The sequence below is a fragment of the Pezoporus flaviventris genome, unplaced genomic scaffold (genome assembly GCF_033815535.1).
Source record: "Pezoporus flaviventris isolate CSIRO_AGI_PZ_B2104156 unplaced genomic scaffold, CSIRO_AGI_Pfla_v1 ptg000002l, whole genome shotgun sequence".
Lineage (NCBI taxonomy): Eukaryota > Metazoa > Chordata > Aves > Psittaciformes > Psittacidae > Pezoporus > Pezoporus flaviventris.
In genome coordinates, this window is record NW_026892550.1 from 61,375,501 (window position 1) to 61,399,622 (window position 24,122).

The 24,122-nt window shown below is 40.9% G+C and overlaps 1 protein-coding gene across 5 annotated transcripts in view; it reads left to right on the top strand.

The window, feature by feature from the left end:
* Positions 1-24,122, top strand: part of TTC29 (tetratricopeptide repeat domain 29) — a 148,112-nt gene that overhangs the window by 23,222 nt on the left and 100,768 nt on the right. For all 5 annotated transcript variants that reach the window (XR_009741242.1, XM_061441135.1, XM_061441163.1 and 2 more), the window contains exon 5: positions 14,698-14,883. Coding sequence is in view for 4 of the 5 variants with exons in the window: in XM_061441135.1 (XP_061297119.1) it covers positions 14,698-14,883 (186 nt within the window). In the remaining variant the exon portion in view is untranslated. The remainder of the gene's footprint in view (positions 1-14,697; positions 14,884-24,122) is intronic.

Below are 24,122 nucleotides of genomic sequence, written 5' to 3' on the forward strand. Positions count from 1 at the left end.
GTAAAAACTTTTCTTATTTGTTATTTGATTTTCTCACCTCGTATTCTTGCATCACAGAGTGTTTCTGTCTTAATCGTGAACATAACTTAGAGCTGCTGCTCCTGTTTTATAGTTTTATGGTTGTTACCATAGCGCACAGAGAAAGCTAGGTATTTACTTTCCATTTGCTGGTGGAATATGCCAATCTTCTTTTTTTTGATAGTTTGTAGTTATAGGATACCATAATGCTGGACATAAATTGTTTGCTTGAACAGGATCAGTGCCATCTGTCATGATGTGGAGGCTGATATCAAATAGGAATTACTTTCTTTACTGCGGGGTTTGAAAATAGTAACATTTTATCAGTGTTAGATTGTACAGACTGTTTGCCTTCACATACACCAGTGAATGTTCTCTCTGTTTTCATTTTTAGTGGAACACTTTGATTGAATTTCAGATCATACAAGAGTCATTTTCTTTTAATTGGTTATTACCAATATTATAGTGTGCAATGAAAATACCTTTCTTTTTTGTCTGCTTAATCTCATTGTCATTGTATTTGAAAACCTTCCAAGTATTTAAAAATAGACAGCTAGCATTAATCCTTGCAGCTTCTTGGAAAAATAGCTGACAGTGTTTTGTTCTAGGTACAACATTATCCCCAAACCAGCGGCAGAAATGTTGGCAATACATGACTGCATTCCTATTTGGTCCATTTTAATGCAAATAATGTAAATGTTTCTGACTTCAGAATTGAATTGTTTCTATTTATTCCCTGATCTTCCTTCATTATCCTGGACTAACCTCTTTTTTTTACTAGTTCTAGTCTCAGCAGCTTAAGAAAAAGAAATAAAGTGAGACAGTCTAGCTGTTTAAATAAGTGTAGTAGTACGGTCTTTTATAAAAGAATGCAGGATAAATGACAAAGCAACATACCTGTATAGCTCGGCTTTTGATGTATACAGTTCTTGGCATGTGCATGAAAATGTTGGTTTGGTTTTGTTTGGGGTTTTATGTTTGGGATTTTTTTCAAAAATAAAGTTATATTTTGAAGCTGTGAAATGGCCTCTCTGTTTGACTGACTGATTGAACTGCTCAGAGTAATTTCACTTAAAGCTATAATTGTCCTTGAAAGGTATGATACACTGCTAGCAAGGTGCTGCTGCTATCTGCTTGAAAAGGCATAGCTCCCTAGCCCCTACTCAGTACTGTTCTAGTATTTGTACATTTGTTCATTTTGCCATATGAATGTAACTGATACTTTAAATCGCTACTTGGCTGCTATAATCTGTCTTATTGTTTTATAATGCATTGCTGATTTACTTGTTGGGTCTGTGGGTTCATTAGGCTAAGGCACCTATTTGAATCATCTCATCAAAGTATGATGTAGCTACTTTTATTTAGTTCATTAGTACTGAGCCTACTAGAAGAATGAATGATGTTATGCAGATTATACTGCAGAGCATCAATCATGTGGTTTAGGCTGAGGCCAGCCTCTCGGTGATAGTGTACCAAATTTGATTTTTGTCAAATTAGAGGTGATCTGTCCCAGTATTATTTCAGAAGGGCTTGGAAAGTATTGGTTTTCATATTACATCTTAACTACATATTTAATATAGGTCAGAACCCTAACTGAATCTTTACCTAGGACTAGCTGAGGCCTTGAAGAGCTGGTATGATCAGCACTTGTTAGAGTGAGCTGGTTTACTTGCACTGTACAGGTTGGAGGGAATGCAATGCACAGATCAAGAATAATTAAAGGAAGAGATGTCTCAGACATTGGCTCTACTTTGCCAGAGCAGAGGCGCAAAATCAAGGAAGGTGACACAGTTCAGTAGTTGCAATGTGAATTGAGCAGTCAGCACTATAGCAACAGATCACTGAGTTCACCGTGCCAAAGCCAGTGCATGGAACCTATACCTGGGTATGCACATGCCTTCCAAAAGGCACTGCTTGTTGGCTGATCCCTGGGACAGCTGGTGGAGAGTAAGAGTTAAGATCTGGAAGCTGCTGTTATTCTCAGATTACATCTGCTCATGACTCCTGACCCCATGCAACCTTTGTGGTACGCTGTATGCTAAATGCTGAATCTGTGTGTGCCACAGGCTGCAGACCCTTGTTCTAGAGAATACCAGACATGCAGAATTAGAAGGAAGTGATAACTTGGCTCTTTTTAACTCAATTCAGTGTAAACTTTAGACAGTATGAGTTATCATTTGTTGTTGTTGTAAAAGATGACTTTTCATGAAGTTTATGAAGAAAGCACAAGTATGATATTTTTGCACTGGAGAATTTTTCTTTGAGGTACTTAAGGTTGAGAACAGAGTTTAGTATTTTACAGCATTTTACAGTAGAAAGCTTTTCTGTAAGATTTCACACTTATGCCTTAGGCTGGGCTAGAAACATTGCAATAACCATATTACCCATGCTATTTTGAAAAAAAAAAAAAAAACAAACCCAAAAATAGAAAGAGGTTAAAAAGAAAGAACAAGGATAAGCATACCAAAACCTCTGTTAATATTTGCTTGGAAGAGGCAACCTTTTATTTGGTTTGGGTGGGTGAGGAAAGGAACACTCTTTTATTTTCTGAGCAGATTTTCTGTACTCAGTTTTTATCACAGGGAAAAACACAGCAGTTGCTAGGGACCAGTGGAGGAGTTTTTTATTTTTGTAATTATCTTACAAAAAGTGAAGTGTTTCTGTGTGGAAAAGAAGCTTTATCAAAATATAGCCAATTGTAGAATTACCATTGACTTCAGCAGAAGCAGCATTTCTTAGAAAAAACCTGTAGTGTGTTTTCATTGCAAAGTCTTGGAGTTCCACTTTAGCATCCAAGATTACCAGTTAAGTGCCTTATATCATCATCATTAGATATCTTTGCCCTAACTTGGCAAAATTACTTCCTGGCTGTTTTGTTAGCATCTCTGTATAGATTGTACTTTCATTGAATATATTCCCCTTATGTAACCAGCAGTGTCTGAAGGGATGTGCTCTTTGTACACTATGCCTCATGATAGATAGAAAACAGCAGGTCTGCCTGAAACTGAATGATGTCAGCATGCCAAACACATCAACATTTCTTTGTGTGTGAGTTTAGGTTATGGATAAGCTTTCTGGAAAAAAAGAATGATTGGGTTGTCCTCAACCTGTAGATGTAGAGGCATGATTGTTAATGGCCTGTTTTAAGATACACGTGTAAGGCATGAATTATCTACACAGTTAACTATTAACTCTTTCTTTCTTTGATGTAAAAATACAGGCTTAGTGAAAGTGGGTGTGTTCTTAAGCTTTTTTATGGGTCCTGCTCTCAGTTTTCACTTATTTGATGAAACAGGCTTCCCAAGGAAATGGTGGAATCCACCACTCCATCCCTGGAAGTGTTCAAAACTGTGTGGATGAGGCTCTTGGCGACGTGATTTAGTGGTGCCCTTGGCAGTCCTGGGGTAAAAGTTGGACCAGATGATCTTAAAGGTCTTTTCAAGCCTAGTTGATTCTATGATTCTATGTTTATATGATTATCCTGAACAAGCAAATGGGACTGATTCTTTGTTGGGTATGGATCGAGGTGGAAATAAACTTATTGCAGCACATACTCTATTGACATTCATGCTTCTTTTCAGCCCAGCAGTCTCCATTCTGGATCTTTCTGTATGTGAATTCTTCACAGCATCAGCTGTCTTGTCGCTAAGTCACTAGTATTGATCTCTTTGGCAAAACAAAAATGGAATTTCCAGTATTAATGTTGTCTCATTCTGACATAGAAAAAAAAAATGACTCCTAGTGACTTAAAGTGACTTAATTGATCTTAGGCCACTCCTTTATATGTCTGCAATAATAAATGGTCAGTTGTAAACAAATCATACTCGCTGAAAACAAGTAACTGAACTGGAAGATAAGTGTTATCAGCTGTTGAAAAGTTTCCATATGGCCTTCATCTGGCAGGAACAAATGACTGACTGGGGCTTTTTTTGAGTAGAAAATATTGAGCCATAAATGGATGTTGAAAATTTCCTTTCTGATATCTGTATTTCAAAAATAGGTAAAAGTTCTATTTTCCATTAACAACAACAGTTCTCTTTTCAAGGACAATACCAGGATAGGATCACTTCATGATGTTGTTTTTATCTGCTCTCTAAAGACCGTTTTGTACTTCTCTTCCTTTCTTTCACTACCTCTTATCATGAAGGAGATCATGCACATGTGACAGCAATTGTACTTACATCATAGTAGTACGGCTTGCAGATCTTCTATATGTTTGTTTTTTCTCACCTTAGTTCTCTTGAGGTTGTTAAACTCCACCTCGCTACCCCCATGCATTGCACTACTTAGTAGCTGTCTAGCTGAACACCACAAACATGCAATCCACTGAATGATCCTCTGTTCCATGCACACCTTTTCTTGCTTGAAGACTGAGAAGAGCCCAGGAACAAAGATATTGTTCAGTGGTCTAATCTGAAGCTGTAGCTTGAGCATAGCAAGGGGAAATCCTACTTGACAGTTGAAATGCACTTGAAGAGATCCTGATGCAGAGCAGGAAATACTATATTGTTTAACATATGGGGTTTTAACGTTTAAGGTCAATTTGAAGGGATTTTTTATTTTAAATAACAAAAAGATCTCAGCAAGATTTGATAGGTGTACCTTCCTTTTGTGCATGCACACCCGATTTCAAAGTTGTTTTCCATTTCAAAGGTCAATAAAAACTAAATATTCTGTAAATTTCAGTTCAAACAAAAAGAAATGTCCGTTTTCTGTAATTTAAATTCTGTGACAGAAACATAAAAATATTTAAATACTACAAAATAGATACTGTAACACAGCATGACTTTTAATTTGTTTTCTGCTTAATTTCTGTGAAATATTACTACCTTCAATTCGGTAATTGGGCATTGAAAAAATGTTCTGTTGAATAATTGCTGATAAGATATGCTCTTAGCCCTGCTTCAGATCTTCAGTAAAGTCCAAAACTTCAAACTACCAGGCCTCTTCACCATCTGCTCCATCAGGTTCTGTTTGCTCCGTGTAGCTGCCAGTTTAGGTAGATGTTCATCTTTACAGTGTTCTTACAATCTTGTGACTTAAATGTTCCGCATGAATTTAGCTTCCAGTGTTTTATGAAATGAATATAATTTTGGACATACTAATGGGATCGGCCTTTGAACTTTTATTTATGTGCTTTCTTAATTGTTTCTTGTTTAAAACCAGGAATTTGCCTTGCAGGAACCATTTTACAATTGCTTGTGTGATTCAGACCTCTGTTTATGTTCATTGGTATCACATTCCAGTGCCATCAGCCTCTGTTTGATAAGTGATGCAGATAATTTTTTATATATATATATATATCTCAACAGATACATAATGATTACTTGTCAACATATATTCTGTTACCAGGTGTAGAAAAATACAAAAATTCAGAGCTCAAAGACTTAATGACTGAACTAACTATGGTATATTTTATAGAAAAGAGTATTTACCTATTTTAATACATTTCTTCTCCTGGGGAGGTAAAAGTTCACTTTTACTAAGTCTGATGTGCTAGCTCTACTGCTGTAGGAACAATCTTAATGAATTTCTTGATTTGTAAATCAGAGTTCAAATCCAGAATACAATATGTCTTTTAAAATCTCTCTTTGGGGTTTATTTTATAACCAGCATATCTGGTCAGCCCCTGTCCAAGACAATTACAGAGAAATGGTTGTCTTTGTGCACTTCTCATTGTTATTCACTGGCAGGATAGTCATCAGAGGGTCACATTAAAGTTCATTCAATCAAAGCTGTGGCAGTAGCAATAGTCTGCCTCAGGTCAATTCCCTCTCTTGGGATTTGTAGGGCACTACCTGAAGTTATTTGCGTAATTTTATGTAGCATTAGTGCCTTGATACTTTGTAGCAAAGATTTCAAAGGCAACAAATCTGTATCTAGTGTTCTACTCCAATGACAATCCAATTATCTTTCCTCTTACTGTGTTATTGTAACCATTTTTATGTATCTTCTGGTATCTTCTAAATTCATTTGCATTTAGCTGTAATCTCTATATAATGTGTACTGTTATCTTTATGTTGGTTGTTATAATTAGGTTTTGTATTTCTCTGTTCATGTAGTTATTTGTTATGTACTTGTAATCATCGTTGGAACCTCTGCCTTTTACTTTTGAAATAATCTTTAAAAGCACTCCCTTCTGCTGCAATAGATAAACCATAGCCAAGTGTCTGCTTTTCTTCAATGAGAGTAAAGGGATCATAGGCAACCCATACCTATATCTAAATCGGTTAGTTTGGGTGAATCCCAACTGTGTCTTGATTTTTTTAATCTATGCATATGTACAGATGTGCTTAAATATACAGAGATTTATGTGTGCACATACACGGATAGATATACATATATTAAGGCCAAATCAGTTCTGTTACTTCCATTGCAGTATCATTTGCAGAGATTTTTATGAGGCTATTTTACCACAATATTTTTCATTTCTAATGCATGAATAAGTTTTATATGATGTACATTCCTGCATATTCTGCAGAAGAGGTACCTAAAAGGTACTTTTTTGGCCTGAAGGGGGAACAAAAAGCATGAAAACTCACAGCCATGAAGAGTGTTCTGATCAGGAATATATGAAGTCTGTATGTAGATTATTATTCTTGAGAAGAATTTCCAAACTTAAACTGATGTTTTGGTATCAAACCTTAAATACAAATGAAAGCATGACATTATAATCTAGATGTAATTTCTGGGGTATTTCTATTTGGGGGATTCTAAAGAGACTGTGAAACACTCTTATTTCTTGGAAGGGGTATTATTTAAAATACTAAAAATGGAAATGTATGTAACACAAACTGGTTCAAAAATCATAATTTTATATATTTTGGTAAGAATTATTTAAAATGTAGAAATATGAGGTACTACTTCATGGAGGAAAAACTGTGAGAAAATAAATAGGACAGCAAAATAACAGCTAAAAAGGCTAAAGCAATGAAAAGTAATTTTTAGCATTAAAGAAGGTAAATTAACTTGTAAATCAAAAGACAAAACCAGAGACTGTTCAAGAATGAGGAAAAAACTTATCAGCTCAATTTCAGAAAATTAAGCATGGAAAATTCAGGAATATTCTCAAAAATGGCTGGAATAGATAAAGATGAGGGAGAAACAAATACTAAATAAACTTTTTGAAGACTGCAACATGACTAGGTGGTAACAGAATATTTTCAGAAGGCAGAATAAAGTTCTTACAGTGTTGTGCAATGCACTGGAAAGCTTTATTAATATGTTCTGCAGTCAAAGAACTTAGTCATAGAATCACAGAATCATAGAATGGTTTGGGTTGGTAAGCACCTTAAGCTCATCTAGTTCCAATCCCCCTGCCATAGGCCAGGATGCCTCACACTAGGTGGTGTCATTCAATGCTCTGTCCAGCCTGGCCTTGGACACTGCCAGGAATGGAGCATTTACCACTTCCTTGGGCAACCTGTTCCAGTGCCTCCCCACCCTTGCAGTAAAGAACTTCTTCCTTATATCTAACCTTCTCCGCCTGTTTAAACTTGGACCCATTACCTCTTGTCCTATCACTACAATCATGACAACAGACAGAATAGGAGATTAAGATTACTTCCTATTATACAATACATAATTTCTCATTTTGACTTTTGGGACAAGAGATGCTACAGATGAGGCTGAGGAAACACTTTCTTGTGAGGTTCAGTGATACATTCCTGTCCTGGGTTCAGCAGTAGCAGTCATGTTTTTTCCTTTGTGTTAACTGGTGCAGTGCTGTGTTTTGACTTCTAGTTTGAGAACAGTGTTGGTGAAGCCGATGTTTTCGGTTGTTGCTAAGTGATGTTTACCCTGACCAAGGACTCTGTGAGGCTCATGCTCTGCCAGGGAGGAGGGGAAGCTGTGAGGAAGCAGAGACGGGGCGCCTGACCCGGGCTAGCCGGGGAGGTATTCCATACCACAGCATGTCATGCCCGGGGTGGGGGGTAACTGGGAGCTACCCGGAAGGACAGGAGCTTCCGGGTGGAACTCGTTTTCTTGGCCGGTGGTATCGTATTCTCTTCCCTTGTTATTTTCCCTTATCATTGTTTTAGCTGATAGTAGCGGTGGTGATTTGTTGCTGGACTGTTCTTGTCTCAACCCGTAGGAGTTGCACTCTCTTGATCCTCCTCCCCGTTCCTCCGGGAGCGGGGAAGGGGAGAGCCCCGGTGCGGGGGGGGGGGGGGGGAGACGGACACGGACCTTGATTGTTGTCAGCTCGGCACCACTCACTGGGAGTGAGTGAACAAGTTACCTGACTGGGTTTAAACCACGACAGTTCTTTTTGGCGCCCAACGTGGGGCACGAGGGGTTGAGATAAGAACAGATCTGACTGGATTGATAGGCACTCGTCACAATGCTGATTTATTGGCTCTCAAGGTTTTTCCTCTTGATCTCACAGTTTCAGTATACCATATCTTACGTCCATCCGGTATTGGCTGTATTAGTGTTTTTCAAGTGTGGGGCTTGGGCTAAGGTTTTTATCCCATTGTACTTTATGGTAATGACTTGTAATACAATAGAATCATTGATCATGAAACTGATCTGGTTTATGTTCCCAGTGTGGTCACCACCTTTATACTTTGGGAGGTATATGATGGAGGTGCTTAGCAATTACGCATCTTTTTTCTCCTTCTCAGGTGCTCAACCTGTGAAGGAGACATCCTTTTACCCTCCTAGTCGTCCCCCCAGACCATTTACATTTGAGAGTTTTGAATTTTTTGAATGGCCTTTTAATGCTGTTGAGACTTGTTTGCTGATGGTGATGGGAATCACCATGCTAACACACATACAGAGTGTGTTTTGCCCACTACTGATTTCAAGAGTTAAGCAGATTCAGGTTTGGGTCTTGTCTGGGGTCAAAAGACGATGTAGGAGGACCGAGAGATTTTCCCAGAGGCTGGACAGCCATGAGTGGCAGGGTGTGTGGGATAGTATGGGCAAGTATCTAGGTCAGTGGGCCCCTCCAGTATTTTGGAATTTCACTACCGAACAACTGCAAAATCCAGAAGAATTAGTAAAACACTTAAATGAGGTGTGTGGTCATTCTGGCCATACCAGAGATGGACAAATCACGGCAACGTGCTGGGGCTTGGCCTATGCTTACAGGGCCTTGTTCAACACTATCCAGCACCTTCAAAAGGAAAAGAATATTGGCGGATTTGAGGGCAAAGCGACAGTCGCTACTCAAACTTTGGCTGCAATGAACTGCGCAGCTACCCCAGTGGCAAGTACAGCAGCTGCTCAAACTTCAACTGCAACAGACAGCGCGGTTACCCCAGCTCCAAGCACGGTAGCTACACCACCCCCAGCAACAAGTACAGTCGCTACTCAAACCACAGTGATAATCACTGCAGCCAAACCAGAGGACCAATTCGTACCGATATTGGTTGCCCCTGTACGCAAGAGAACAAGCAAAAAGGAGACAAAAAGGGTGAAGCGAGATGAAGAACCAATGAATTCACCACCCGGTCCAGAATCTGATCAGGAGTCATCATCACATGACGAAGAAGAAGAAGAAGAGGTAACTTCTCGACCTCGGACCTCAACCGAGCTGCGGAATATGCGAAAAGATTTTACCCGTCAACCAGGGGAGCACATCATCACCTGGTTACTCCGATGCTGGGACAATGGGGCCGATGGTCACGAACTAGAAGGTACAGAAGCCAAGCAGCTGGGATCACTTGCTAGAGAAGGGGGAATTGACAAAGCAATTGCAAGAGAGAAAAAGTCCCTCAGCCTTTGGAGGAGGCTCTTGGCAGCTGTGAAAGAAAGGTTTCCGTACAAGGACGATGTTACGAGTCGTTCGGCCAAGTGGACTACTATAGACAAAGGCATCCAGTCTCTGAGGGAATCGGCCATTGTAGAGATGATCTATCACATCAAGCCGAATAACGGGGATACACCTATAGATCCAGATGAAGTTGAATGTACACGACCCATGTGGCGAAAACTTACACGGAATGCACCGTCATCATATGCCCATTCATTGGCAACAGTGACCAGGAATGACATAGTACCACTAACAGTGGATGAAATGGTTCATAAACTCCGAGAGTTCGAAGACAATCTCACTCCTTCCATCATCTCAGCTGTGAAAAAACTGTCCCAGGACCTCGACAAATTGAGGGACGATGTATCTGATTTATCCAGCTCCTCACGTGTACCAACACACGTCTCAGCTATTAACAAAAGACGTCCTATTATTCGAGAGAGGAGATACAGAAGGTATACGCCACGGGGTACCCTATGGTTTTACCTGCTGGATCACGGAGAAGACATGACAAAGTGGGATGGAAAACCTACTTCAGCTTTGGAGGAACGGGTGAGTGAACTGAAGAGGGGAGCAAGGGCCAAGACTGATCGTCCCATGAGAGCTACGGCTTCAGTCTCTGGTGAGCAGTTTCCCAGATGGAGTGGAAGAGCTGATTTTACTCCAGCTCCTGTGATAATGAAGAATAATCCCTTTCAACACGACTTAAGTGTCCAATGCTGTGACGACCATTAGAGGGGCCCTGCCTCCAGCCAGGTGGAGGTAGGGGACAATTGGATTTACTGGACTGTGTGGATCAGATGGCCTGGCACATCAGTCCCACAGAAGTATAAGGCTCTAGTAGATACCGGTGCACAGTGTACCCTGATGCCATCAAGCTGTCAAGGGGTGGAACCCATCTATATTTCTGGAGTAACAGGAGGATCCCAAGAGTTGACTGTGCTGGAGGCTGAAATCAGCCTGACTGGGAGGGAGTGGCAAAAGCACCCTATTGTGACTGGTCCAGAGGCTCCATGCATCCTCGGCATAGACTACCTCAAGAGAGGGTACTTCAAAGACCCAAAAGGGTACCGGTGGGCTTTTGGTATTGCTGCTTTGGAGACTGAGGAAATTGAGCAGCTGTCCACCTTGCCTGGTCTCTCAGAAGATCCCTCTGCTGTGGGGTTGCTGAAAGTTGAAGAACAACAAGTGCCAATTGCGACCACAACAGTGCACCGGCGGCAATATCGCACCAACCGAGACTCCCTGATTCCCATCCATCAGCTGATCCGTAGACTGGAGAGTCAGGGGGTGATCAGCAGGACCCGCTCACCCTTCAATAGCCCCATATGGCCAGTGCGAAAGTCTAATGGAGAATGGAGACTAACAGTAGACTATCGTGGCCTGAATGAAGTCACACCACCATTGAGTGCTGCCGTACCGGACATGCTAGAACTTCAGTATGAACTAGAGTCAAAGGCAGCCAAGTGGTATGCCACGATTGATATTGCCAATGCATTTTTCTCCATTCCTTTGGCAGCAGAGTGCAGGCCACAGTTTGCTTTTACTTGGAGGGGTGTCCAGTTCACTTGGAACCGACTGCCCCAGGGGTGGAAACACAGCCCTACCATTTGCCATGGACTGATCCAGACTGCCCTGGAACAGGGGCAAGCTCCAGAACACCTGCAATACATTGATGACATTATTGTGTGGGGCGATACAGCGGAAGAAGTCTTTGAGAAAGGGAGGAAAATAATCCAAATCCTGCTGAAAGCCGGTTTTGCCATAAAACGGAGTAAGGTCAAGGGACCTGCACAGGAGATTCAATTTTTGGGAATAAAATGGCAAGATGGACGTAGACAGATCCCCACAGATGTGATCAACAAGATAACAGCAATGTCTCCAGGTCACCAGCGACTGGCCCTGACTTCCCTCCAGCCATCATCCCCACAGAGAATGAACTTGGAACATCATGGACCGAATGGACTCGGCAGCATTATAGGGATTGGTCCATGCACTAAGAAAATGATTTTTTCCTCTTGGTCTGTATGGATATGGATGTATATATGTGGGAGAGCGATGGTGTATTGAAAATGTGGGATCTGAGCACGACGTGAATGGTATGGAATAAGGGGTGGATAATGTCCTGGGTTCAGCAGTAGCAGTCATGTTTTTTCCTTTGTGTTAACTGGTGCAGTGCTGTGTTTTGACTTCTAGTTTGAGAACAGTGTTGATGAAGCCGATGTTTTCGGTTGTTGCTAAGTGATGTTTACCCTGACCAAGGACTCTGTGAGGCTCATGCTCTGCCAGGGAGGAGGGGAAGCTGTGAGGAAGCAGAGACGGGGTGCCTGACCCGGGCTAGCCGGGGAGGTATTCCATACCACAGCACGTCATGCCCGGGGTGGGGGGTAACTGGGAGTTACCCGGAAGGACAGGAGCTTCCGGGTGGAACTCGTTTTCTTGGCCGGTGGTATCGTATTCTCTTCCCTTGTTATTTTCCCTTATCATTGTTTTAGCTGATAGTAGCGGTGGTGATTTGTTGCTGGACTGTTCTTGTCTCAACCCATAGGAGTTGCACTCTCTCGATCCTCCTCCCCGTTCCTCCGGGAGCGGGGAAGGGGAGAGCCCCGGTGCAGGGAGGGGGGAGACGGACACGGACCTTGATTGTTGTCAGCTCGGCACCACTCACTGGGAGTGAGTGAACAAGTTACCTGACTGGGTTTAAACCACGACAATTCCAAGTACTTTATACTTTATTGAGTAATTGTGGCTGTTTGTTCCAAACAATAGAAGTGACTTGCACCGATGATTGATAGAATTCACAGTCAGAAGTCCTTTTTGAAAGTTGGATTTTCCCCAGTTATTCCTGCAGATAACAGAAGACCAGAATTTAACTTCTTCTTCAAAACTTTTCTTCAAACTTGTTTTGATACAGTATCATGATTTTAAAACACTTAGAGACGATAAGGACTTTGTGTGAGATCTTGCCTGTACTGAAGTATTGGTTTTTTCCTCTTGATTTCTGTGTGGTGCTCAATAGCCAGGTGTTCCTTTTCCCCCTTTTCTCTTTGTTGAGCAAAGCTTACAAATTGCAGAACTCCCAAAAGAAAAGCAGTGCTGTTCACACATCTAGCACACAGTCTCTTACCTGCTGAAAGACTTGTGCTTCTTAACAACATCTTTACCCAACTACGTGAAAATTCTTTTAAGAAGTAGCTGTTCGGCTTACATTCATTTAGCAGCCACAAACACAATAAATAGCAAATCAAAGCTTCCATGGAATTTTAGCTAATTATCCTCTATTCACATCTGACACAAGCAGAGTGTTGAAAGAAAATCTTAGTTCAGCTAGTGATAAATTTAGCTGTGAAACATATAGGTTCATGTTTGTCATGGTTTAAGCCCAGCCAGTAACTCAGAACCATGCAGCTGCTCACTCACTCCCCCCTCTTCTTCCTAACCCTGCTCCCAAAGGGATGGGGAAGAGAATGGCAATAATGTAACTCCCACAGGATGAGATAAGAACAGTCCAGTAACTAAGATAAAACGCAAAACCACTGCTACTACCAACAACAATAATAATGATAAGGGAAATAACACGGGAAGAGAATATAACCACTCACTACCTGCCAACCAATACCCAGCCTGACTCGAGCAGTGATCTAGCCCTTCGGGGTGACTGCCCCCAGTTTATGTACTGGACACGACATGCTGTGGTATGGAATACCTCTTTGGCTAGTTTGGGTCAGGTGGCCTGTCTCTGCTTCCTCCCGGTTTCCCCTCCTCCCTGGCAGATCATGAGACTCACAAAGTCCTTGGTCAGGGTAAACATTACTGAGCAACAACTAAGAACATCGGTGTTATCAGCGCTGTTCCCAGGCTGAAAGTCAAAATCATAGCACTGCACCAGCTACTAAGGAGAAAAATGACTGCTACTGCTGAACCCAGGACAATGCTGTAGGGAACATGTATTTTAAATCTTCCTTAGGGATAAGATACTGTAAGAGTTGTCACATAAGTTTTAGATCTCTACTCCAAATTAATATAGTTTTGGAATAATTCAAAGAAGATTTTTTTTGTGGATTTTTTTTTTTTTAGGTGCTTTTCTGAGAGAAAGAACTAATTCCATGGAGGCTCTTATTCTGAAATTTTAAATTGTGAATGATATATTTATTGATAAGTTTGTAATATTACTTAGATTTGTGACTTGCATTTGTTGTATAAATTTTAGCATTAGTGTGTGTTCATTTAGCTGTCTGAGATGATAAAGAGCAGGATCATGTTTTTTCTTCAGATCATAAAGGAGTCTCCCCTACTTTCCACACTTGTTCTGAGAGCAATACCTAGTGACCTGTCTTTTTCATGGCAAGGTGTAAAATTTCTTTGTCCTTAATTTCTGAGGATGCTGAAAATGGGAATATAAATGAAAGCAGTAAGACTTAGAAGAAAGACTTTCTTTAAACATTTAAAATTGTATGAATTAATGGGTTTTGATTGCAGAGTGATCTACTTGTCTCTTTATCTCCATCACCATAGTCACCCCCTTAGACCTGTTTTGAATGCTCTCAGTGCCTTTTTAGGTTTAAGCGGCACAGAAAAACACTTCCCTGGAAGTGACTGTGTACTTTTTTTTGCTCACTGTAGCTTCTTTCTTTTGCCTTATCTAGGTTCTACATGTTTTATTGAACTGAATTTTGGGTTTGCATACAGAAATAAGAGCAATTTATTGTGGCTTTGTAAAGTTCTCAGTTCTGCCTTATCTGTAAGGTTATCATTTTCCCCTTATATTTCTTTGAGTGGACATGTAGGAGAACTTGGCATTTGAGTGGTGGAAATATAAATAGCTCCTAATTTTCATTACATGATTATTGCTGTAATTTGTAAAATTTCTGAAAGCTGATAATAATCTAACATTTTGATTGTATTCTTTTTTCTTAAAGGGCACTATGAGGAGGTGTATGATAACCAGCTTAACTTGGCCTACTATTTCAATGACCCTGAGGACAAGTGGTTAAGTGATTACTTTCATGAGGAATGCTTTAACACTGCTAAACTAATAACAACTGATATCAGGAAAAGAGAGGCACAAGCACATGCAAATATGGGCCTCATCAAAGAGGAACAAGGTAAGTCACTGAGGTCATAAAGCTGTATTTTACCAGTATTTTAGACAGCCATCTTTGATTTGCAACCATAATTTGAAAGAAGTTTTAAAACTCTTACAATTTTAATTTTTGGAGCTGCAAATAGGAAGACAGAAAAATCTGTAATTATCCACAGATCTGTTTCCTCTGACGTTCCATCTACTATTGAGAGTACTCCATCAGATGAAAAACAAAACACAAGTTTAAAGGATGCATTTGTTCAGTGCAAAGTTTCTTTGGGTTTGACCTTACTTCATTTTGCCTGGTTTTGGCAAGACTTGTAATGCTGCCTCAGGCCATCAGTGTTTGAATAGAATGGCATCTGTGGTTACACAAACTGAGTTGATTTAAGAGGTATAAATGAGTAGTTGAGTTTAATCCTTGGATAAAATGTCCTATATTTTTTGTGTCCTTTTTAAAAACTACCTTTTGATCGTTTGACTGAAAAAGGCACCCAGTTTGTTGGTACACAACTGCCACATTGGTGTTTGCTTCAGATTTGTATCTTACCACAAGCTCCTTTTCTCCATTCATTAATCTGTATCCTCAAACTGTGAGACTCTGAAATTAGAAAAGATATTAACAGAAGTAATTAGAATCGTAGAACAGCCCAGGCTGGAAGAGATCTCTGGCCCAAACTTTCATGGGAAAGATTGCCAAGATGAGATCATTCAGGCACCTTGTCAAATCACATCTTGAAAAACTCCAGTAATGGGGATCCTACCACATCCCTGGGGAGGCTGTTCCAGTGAATTATTGCTCTCACTGTAAATATTACTTTCTTATATCAAGATGAACCTTGTTTCTATGTTTAAAAACATATACATTATCTTTCACAGCTGAAGGCTTTGTGTGTGTATCGTAGTCTGGGTATAGAAAAAAGTGTTTTCCTATATTTGTATTACATCCTTTCATGTTGTAGGAAGACAAGCAATGAGTGAACCTCAAGTAACTGAATAAAATGTCTCTTTCAGTTTGAATTCCACAGTGTAGTGGAGGCCTAACCATTGCTTAAAATATATATGGTTTGTATAGCTATCACAGTTTTATTTTTAAGTTTGACTTTGTGGGTTGAAACTATTCCAACTCTGAGCTCAGTCTGTGGCTGGTTTCTTGAATAGAATGGCTTTTCTTAGAGAGAAAAAAGATTCACAGAAATCGAAATATTTTTTGGAAACTGTGCAATTCCTGTAAATATCTGACAGAATGGGTGTGTCTTGAAAGATAGCCTAATTTCCTAACAAAAACCTGGACGTAAAACATGTCTCCCCTTCCTCCTCCCCTCCTTCATGTCCCCTTCCCTCCCCCCTCCCCACCCCCTTAAGAAGTGATTGTCCTGGGTTATTTTTCTCATCTTCTTTTGTAGTTGAAACATCACACTTTTTTTTCAGTATGTCCTCATGTTTTCTAGGCTGCTTGTAATTCACACTGTTTTCCTCTGAATTGTTGCCATATCTGTCTTGCCTGCAACACCCAGAGCTGAATTCAGTTTTAAAATTTCAGTTCCTATCAATGATAAAAAAAAACCACTTGTTTTTCTTACAAGTGGTTCTATTTGTACTTTCAAGTATGACATTCACATTCTTCGTTTCAACTTAAATTGCATACTCGTATTCAGTTCATGACCTTCAGTAATCTCTAAATTCTTTTCTGAAGAACCATTAGCCAGCTACTCTTTCTCCATTCTGAGATCAGCAGTTATTTCTGCCAAAATGCAATATGTTGTTTTCTTTTTGCATGGGGTAGCATCCTGTGGTTTGTAGGCAGTTTCTAGAAATTGTCAATATTGCTTTGAATTCTGAATTGTCCTTCAACATGCTTTCTCTTTTTCCTACTTTGGTATTATTTGAACATTTTAGAAGCATTTTCTATCCTGTAATTCAGATCCTTAATGAAAATGATAATTAATAAACTGGACCTAGGACAGGCATCTGTGGAACCTCATCAAATACCTTTTCCACACTGGAGTTCCACATAAGTAGTTCTAATGAACTACTTATAACCAACATCTGTATGGGATTTCCTAACTAGTTTGCACTCACCTAACAATAACTGCAGGTGAACTACGCTTCCCTCATGCTTTACAAGGAAGTTATATTATAAAAATTATTGTTACTATATAGAAGTTATATTTACAAGAAAGTTATAGTCAAAGTGAGAAAGAATTTACTAACTTAAATAGAAGATTGGTTTGATGACATAAGCTCTTGACTTATTGGAGTTGGCTATAATATTTTCATGTTTTCTTTAAATGCTTGGGAATAGTCTGTTCGAGTATGTATTTATTCCAGTATTGTTTTAGGAATTTAAGTTAAGCTAAATCCAGTTTTCCAGTAGATAAGATTGCACATGCTTAAAGCCCAGTCAGTCACAACCAAGTTATCTTCATTTTGAGTGAAAAATACTTAATTAGCTTATCTGTCTGATGCTCAGTAGGATAAAATTATTGAAGTTGATGGTTCGGTTTGTTTTGGGTTTTTTTGCAGCTTTTTCACTTGGTCCTTCAGTTACTAAAAAAATAAAATTATGAGAATGTGCATAAAAGCAAACATCCCTATCTTTTTGCAGCTTCAAAGGCTTATACTAAGTAAGTGTGTCTCGCTACTGTTATCCAACCACTGGAAAAAAAAAATAAATCAGCATTTTCTACTTCTGTGATGTATTAAGCAAAAGTTGCTGAATACTTAAATATATTTAAGCTCGTTACAAAACCCAATTAGTTATGAAATACACTTTGAGATGCTCAGAGAAGGGTGAATTTAATTTTCCTGCTGTAAAATATTAGAAAGAGAAGCTTATTATTAACATTGGTAGGAAGAGATAAAGCAAAGTGTTTTTTCACTGCCCAGGGTAAAGCTCCACTGTATAGTAGGATCCGTCCTTGCAAATGTTTCTTTCCAGGAGAGAAAGGAAAAAAAAAAGGAAAAAGCTGAGCGAGTAAGCATAGGATTTGTTTTGAGGGACTACTGAGTAAAAGACAGCAGATGTATTCCATGCACTCTTTATTTTCAGTGGGTGAAAAATTAAACCACAAGTTCTGTTTGAAGAAAAGGTGTAGGAGCAGGTGTTGAGCTGGCATCATATAAAATTGCATAAGTATTTATGATGTTATAAGTAAAATTCTAAACATGCTAATTTTAATATTAAGGCAGATGGATATAGTTTGTAAATTGGTCTTTTTGCTCAGTTATTTATAATTATGTAATCTAATTATCTTGTGAACTGAATGAGTCAGATGCTCACTTCCTATGGGTGTGTATATACATATGCATACAGGAATACACATGTATAAACAGGTATGTGTGCATTAATATATACATATACGAATATGTATTTGTACCTATATTCCTCGAGGAACCTGGTCTAGTGGATGGTGTCCCTGCCCATGGCAGGCAGTTTGGAACTAGAGGTTGGAACTAGACCTTTAAGGTCCAAACCTAGCCATTCTATGGTTCTATATAAATACAAGGATATCTCTGTAGGTATGTGAATGACGCCTAACACTTACATGATACTTTCATCTGATTTAAGTCATCATATCTATATTAACTTCATTGATTAATAGTGTGGCCAGGAAGATAGGAAAATTTGCAGGAACACAAAGTTAGTCTTCTGTTCATATGTGCATCTTTTTAACTCTAAATATCTCATACCAGTTTTTTCAGTTATGTCACCCAACAGTGTATTTTTTATTACTTGTGAATGGAAGTTGTCTATATATGCTTAGGACTGATTGCTTGTGAATATAAAGTTAAACATGTACTTGTAAAGGCTGTTGTTTGCCTTGGAAGCGAATCAATAAATTTGCTGGGTAATATTTGTGTAATCAAATTTAAAGTTCTTTGACTTTCAGCCTGGTCCCTGTCCTAAAGGCTGGATATAATCTGATGTTCATTAATCTTTAAAGATAAACATTTGAAGTGTCAGCAGTGTAGACTTCAGTCGTGGTATTTGGATGCAGGTGATTATGGCTGTCAGTACACAAGGGAAAGAAAAGACTAATAATTGCGTAGCCTTCTATAGGCACAAAAGTAACATTTGGCTTGAAGCAAACATTATTTTAGTGATATTTCTTTACAGAATGAGATTTTAACTTCTTTAAAAAAAAAAAATCTGTTTGTTAAATCACAGAATCATAGAATAGTTAGGGTTGGAAAGGACCTTAATATAATCTAGTTCCTACCCCCCTGCCATGGGCAGGGACACCTCACACTAAACCATGTCACCCAAGACTTTGTCCAACCTGGCCTCGAACACTGTCAGGGGTGGAGCATTCACAGCCTCCCTGGGCAACCCATTCCAGGGCCTCACCACCCTTACAGTAAAGAACTTCTTCCTTATATCCAATCTAAACTTCCCCTGTTTGAGTTTTAACCCATTACACCTTGTCATAGCACCACCGTCCTTAATGAAGAGTCCATCTCCAGCACTCCTGTAGCCCCCCTTCAGATACTGGAAGGCTGCTATGAGGTCTCAATGCAGCCTTCTCTTCTCCAGGCTGAACAGACCCAACTTTCTCAGCCTGTCTTCATACGGGAGGTGTTCCAGTCCCCTGATCATCCTCGTGGCCCTTCTCTGGACTTGTTCCAACAGTTCCATGTCCTTTTTATGTTGAGGACACCAGAACTGCACACAATACTCCAAGTGAGGTCTCACAAGAGCAGAGGAGAGGGGCAGGATCACCTCCTTCGACCTGCTGGTCACGCTCCTTTTGATGCAGCCCAGGATACGGTTGGCTTTCTGGGCTATGAGTGCACACTGAAGCCAGCTCATGTTCATTTTCTCATCGACCAACACCCCCAAGTCCTTCTCCGCAGGGCTGCTCTGAACCTCTTCTCTGCCCAACCTGTAGCTGTGCTTGGGATTGCTCCGACCCAGGTGTAGGACCTTGCACTTGGCATGGTTAAACTTCATGAGGCTGGCATCAGCCCACCTCACAAACATGTCAAGGTCCCTCTGGATGGCACTCCTTCCCTCCAGCTTATCAACCGAACCACACAGCTTGGTGTCATCAGCAAACTTGCTGATGTTGCACTCAATCCCACTGTCCATGTCACTGACAAAGATGTTGAACAAGACCAGTCCCAACACCGATCCCTGAGGGACACCACTCGTTACTGGTCTCTAGCCAGACATTGAGCCATTGACTACAAATCTGCATGTGGCCATCCAGCCAGTTCTTTATCCACCGAGTGGTCCACCTATCAAACTGATGTCTCTCCAATCTAGAGACAAGGATGTTGTGTGGGACAATGTCGAACGCTTTGCACAAGTCCAGGTAGATGACTTCAGCTGCTCTACCCCGTCCATCAGTTCCATAATCCCCATCATAGAAGGCCACCAAATTGGTCAGGCAGGATTTCCCCTTAGTGAAGCCATGTTGTTCTTAAGATGTTCTCAAACCAGATCCTCTCCTACAGTGGGCCTAGGGTCTTCATTCTCACAATCCCTGCATCTGCCTTCCAAGTCTTAGGTGGTTTGGTCAGAGCCTTTGCCAGTGAAGACTGAGGCAAAGAAGTCATTAAGAACCTCAGCCTTCTCCAAATCCAGGGTAGCCAGTTCTCCTGCCAGCTTCCAGAGGGGGCCTACATTGTCCCTAGTCTGTCTTTTATTCGCTACATACCTATAGAATCCCTTCCTGTTATCTTTCACCTCCCTAGCCAAATTTAATTCTAACTGGGCCTTAGCTTTCCTAACCTGGTCCCTGGCTTCCCAGACAACATCCCTGTATTCTTCCCAGGTTGCCTGTCCTTGCTTCTAACTTTTATAAGCCTCTTTTTTCTTCAAAGTTTCATCAGCAGCTCCTTATCTGTCCAAGGAGGTCTCCTGGCTCTCCTGCTGCACTTCCTTCTAGTTGGGATGCAAACTCCTGAGCTTGTAGTAGGTGATCCTTGAATATCAACCGACAGTCTTGGGCCCCCCTGCCCTCTAGGGCTATATCCCATTGAACCTTCCTAAGCAGGTTCCTGAAGAGGCCGAAGTCTGCTCTCCTGAAGTCCAGGGCAGTGAGCTTGCTGCACGCTCTTCTCACTGTCCTGAGGATCTCGAGTTTGACCATCTCATGATCTCTGCATCCAAGGCTGCCCTGGAGTGTCACATTTCCAACCAGCCTTTCCCTGTTGGTGAGCATGAGGTCTAGCATGGCACCTCTCCTTGTCGGCTCCTCTATTACTTGCAGAAGGAAGTTGTCTTCTACACAACTGGGGAACCTCCTGGATTGCTTGTGCCGGGCCGTACCATCCTTCCAACAGATGTCAGGGTGGTGGAAGTCACCCATGAGAACAGGGGCCTGCGAGTGTGAGGCTGTTCCTATCTGTCTGTAGAGTGCTTCATCCACAGAGTCCTCTTGATCAGGCAGTCTGTAACAGATCCCCACAGTAATGTTTCCCATCACTGTTCTCCCTTTAACCCTGACCCACAAACTCTCTGTTGATTGCTCACCTGTCCCTAGACAGAGGTCCATACTCTCCAGCCTATCCCTAACATAAACAGCAACTCCCCCCCCCCCACCTGCCAGGCCTCTCTTTTCTAAAGAGCTGTAACCTTCCATTCCAACACTCCAGTCATAGGAGCCATCCCACCATGTTTCTGTGATGCCTATTATATCATACCCCCGTAGATGTGCACACATCACTAATTCCTCATTTGTTCCCCATGCTACGAGCGTTTGTATAGATGCATCTGAGCAGAGCTCCAAATGAAGCCGGCTCATTGGCTGGAGCAGCTGGAATATCTCTACATTGCTCCAAGCATTTATTATAGGTTCTGGCAACTGACTGGGTGTGTTGGGATGGAATGATGCCCCCCTCCCCCAACACATCTAGTTTAAAGTCTTCTTAACCAGTCTGGCAAGCCTCCTACCAAAACCGCTCTGCAGCTCCACCAGACCCCAGTAGACCTGGCCTACTAACTTGGGTCCCATGTTCAAGACACCCAAACCCCTGACTGTGGCACCACCCTTCAAACAAGCAGTCCTGCTTCCTCTCAGCTTCCCTGACATCTTTTAGTCTATTGACAGCGTCCCGCAGCTCAGGACCTCCACCAGGGAGCACCGGGTGCAGCCCTGCCCATTGTGCACCTTCCCCTCACAAGCCCAGTGCAGGCACTCTCTACGCTCCGACCTCTGCACTGCAGCCTCCCCTCTCATCGGCTCTGTCTGGGTGCCTACGCTGGCCATCGCCGGGGCACCCAGAGCACAGCTCCCAGAGCGGGCCCTGGTCATGAGGCGAGCGTTCCCCATCCCGCAGGCCTGCCCGCGCTAACTGCCTCCACCCGCCCTGATCGCTTGCCCTCCCCGGGGCAGGTTTTTACCCAGCCAGGGCTGGTGCCTCTCCTCCTGGCACCGCCCCCTGTGAGTCCCTGCTCGCGTCAGCTGAGCTGCCGGCTCCTGGGCAAGTCCTGTCGAGGACGTGAGGCTCCCTCGGTGGCTGGTGCCGCTCTGAGTTGAGGCTCCTGGACTCTGAGCTTCCTCCTCTCAGGTGCTGAAGGTGTCCTCTCTCGAGCTGCTCATTTCAGCAATTGACCAAAATAAGGTCTCTGCTTACAAGTTATCCAAATGTGTTGCTGCTCATTGATTATTATAAGAGTGTACAGGTTATGATGCTGTTCCATGCATTGCACTCACCCCATAGTTCACCTTTCTTCAGGGGGCTGATAATAAATTGTTAGTTTAGTCGCTAGTCATTTTCCCATATCGCTATTAAATGTGCTGATGTCACTTTATACACTTGAAAAAAAAAGCAGTATCATCTCCCCCTCCTCACCCCCGCCATTAAATCTAGCATTACTTTTCACTCAAGTAAGCACTGACTTTGTTACAGAATCTCAGTTAAGAGAAATTAGTTTTAAAAAAAAATGTTCATTCCTGTGCTTTGAATGTGTGTTTAGAAGTTGATACCAGTCATTACAAATGTGCACATTTTTCTGCGTACTAGAGAATACGGTTATCATAGCCTGTGATGATAGTTTTATTTTATTATAATAGTGTAAATTCTGCTGAAGTTAGTTGTGAACTTCAGGTTTACACTGCTGTATCTTGCAGAAATAACAGTCTGAGTGTATTAATAAACATAATGGCTAGCGGTAGTGCGCATAGGTTCTTACTCTACCAGTGCTCATCATTACAATATTTGAGTGATTTATTTTCTATATTAAATGGTTAACATCTACTGGTCATGAAATTATGTAGGCCTTAAATATACATCAAAAAGATTCAGATAACTTACATCAGTAATAAACCAAGTCCAGGTGGAACAAGGAATTTGTACTTGTATTTGCTTCAAATAAGTTATAACAAAATTAAGTATAGTATATTTCTATGTTATACAAAAGCATAATAAAAAAAGCAAAATAAAAAAAATAGCATAATAAAAAAATAAAAACAGATATCTGAAAGTGTACTTATTCTAATAGCAACTGTTAAGGCCGCTACAAATAATACATGTGTTTGTATAAATATGCGTGTACATAGGTAGGTATGTATGTGGATGTATATATACATACATATATATGCACACATATGTATGCATACATATGTGCACACACTTTCAAAATAACCAGTGCTTTCAAGCAAGAACTGCAGATGATACCAAAATTTCAATCTTAATATCAAACAATTCTGCATTTGTGAGAGAATCTTAAAGATGACTAATTAATATATCTGATGGTGTTTTTCCTTAAGGCACACCCTTATAAAGGATAGGTTAGTGGTACATTGTCTGTGGGACAGCGGAGAAGGAAAAGTCACATCAAGAACTCTGGAAGTAATGAAAACATCATCACTACAAACTTACTATAAATATCTACCCTCTCACCCTCAAATAATGTAAGGATCTCAACAGTTATACTTCAGAGGTTAGCAACAAAGGTAGACATCCACAGACCACCATGGTTGCCTTCCTGCATTAGTAAAGCCATGCTCAGGAATGTCTATGATTGCTGGAGCATAGCCTAGTGCTGAAATGGTGTTACTAGTCCTGCAAATGCTTTTAGCTTGTACTAACTTGGACCTTCCTACTCTGCAATTATTCATGGGTGCAGTTTGGTAATTAAGAGTGTTGCAGGGACTTTTTCTAACAGTTTGCATGTAGTCACACTGTTTTGAAGTCTAAGAGAGTTTACTAGGATAGACACACCTTTTCATAACTGCTGGTTGCTTGGAAACATTTCTGGATACATTTAACTAGTTTTGAGAAAGCATGAAAATATCACAGTAGAGTCCA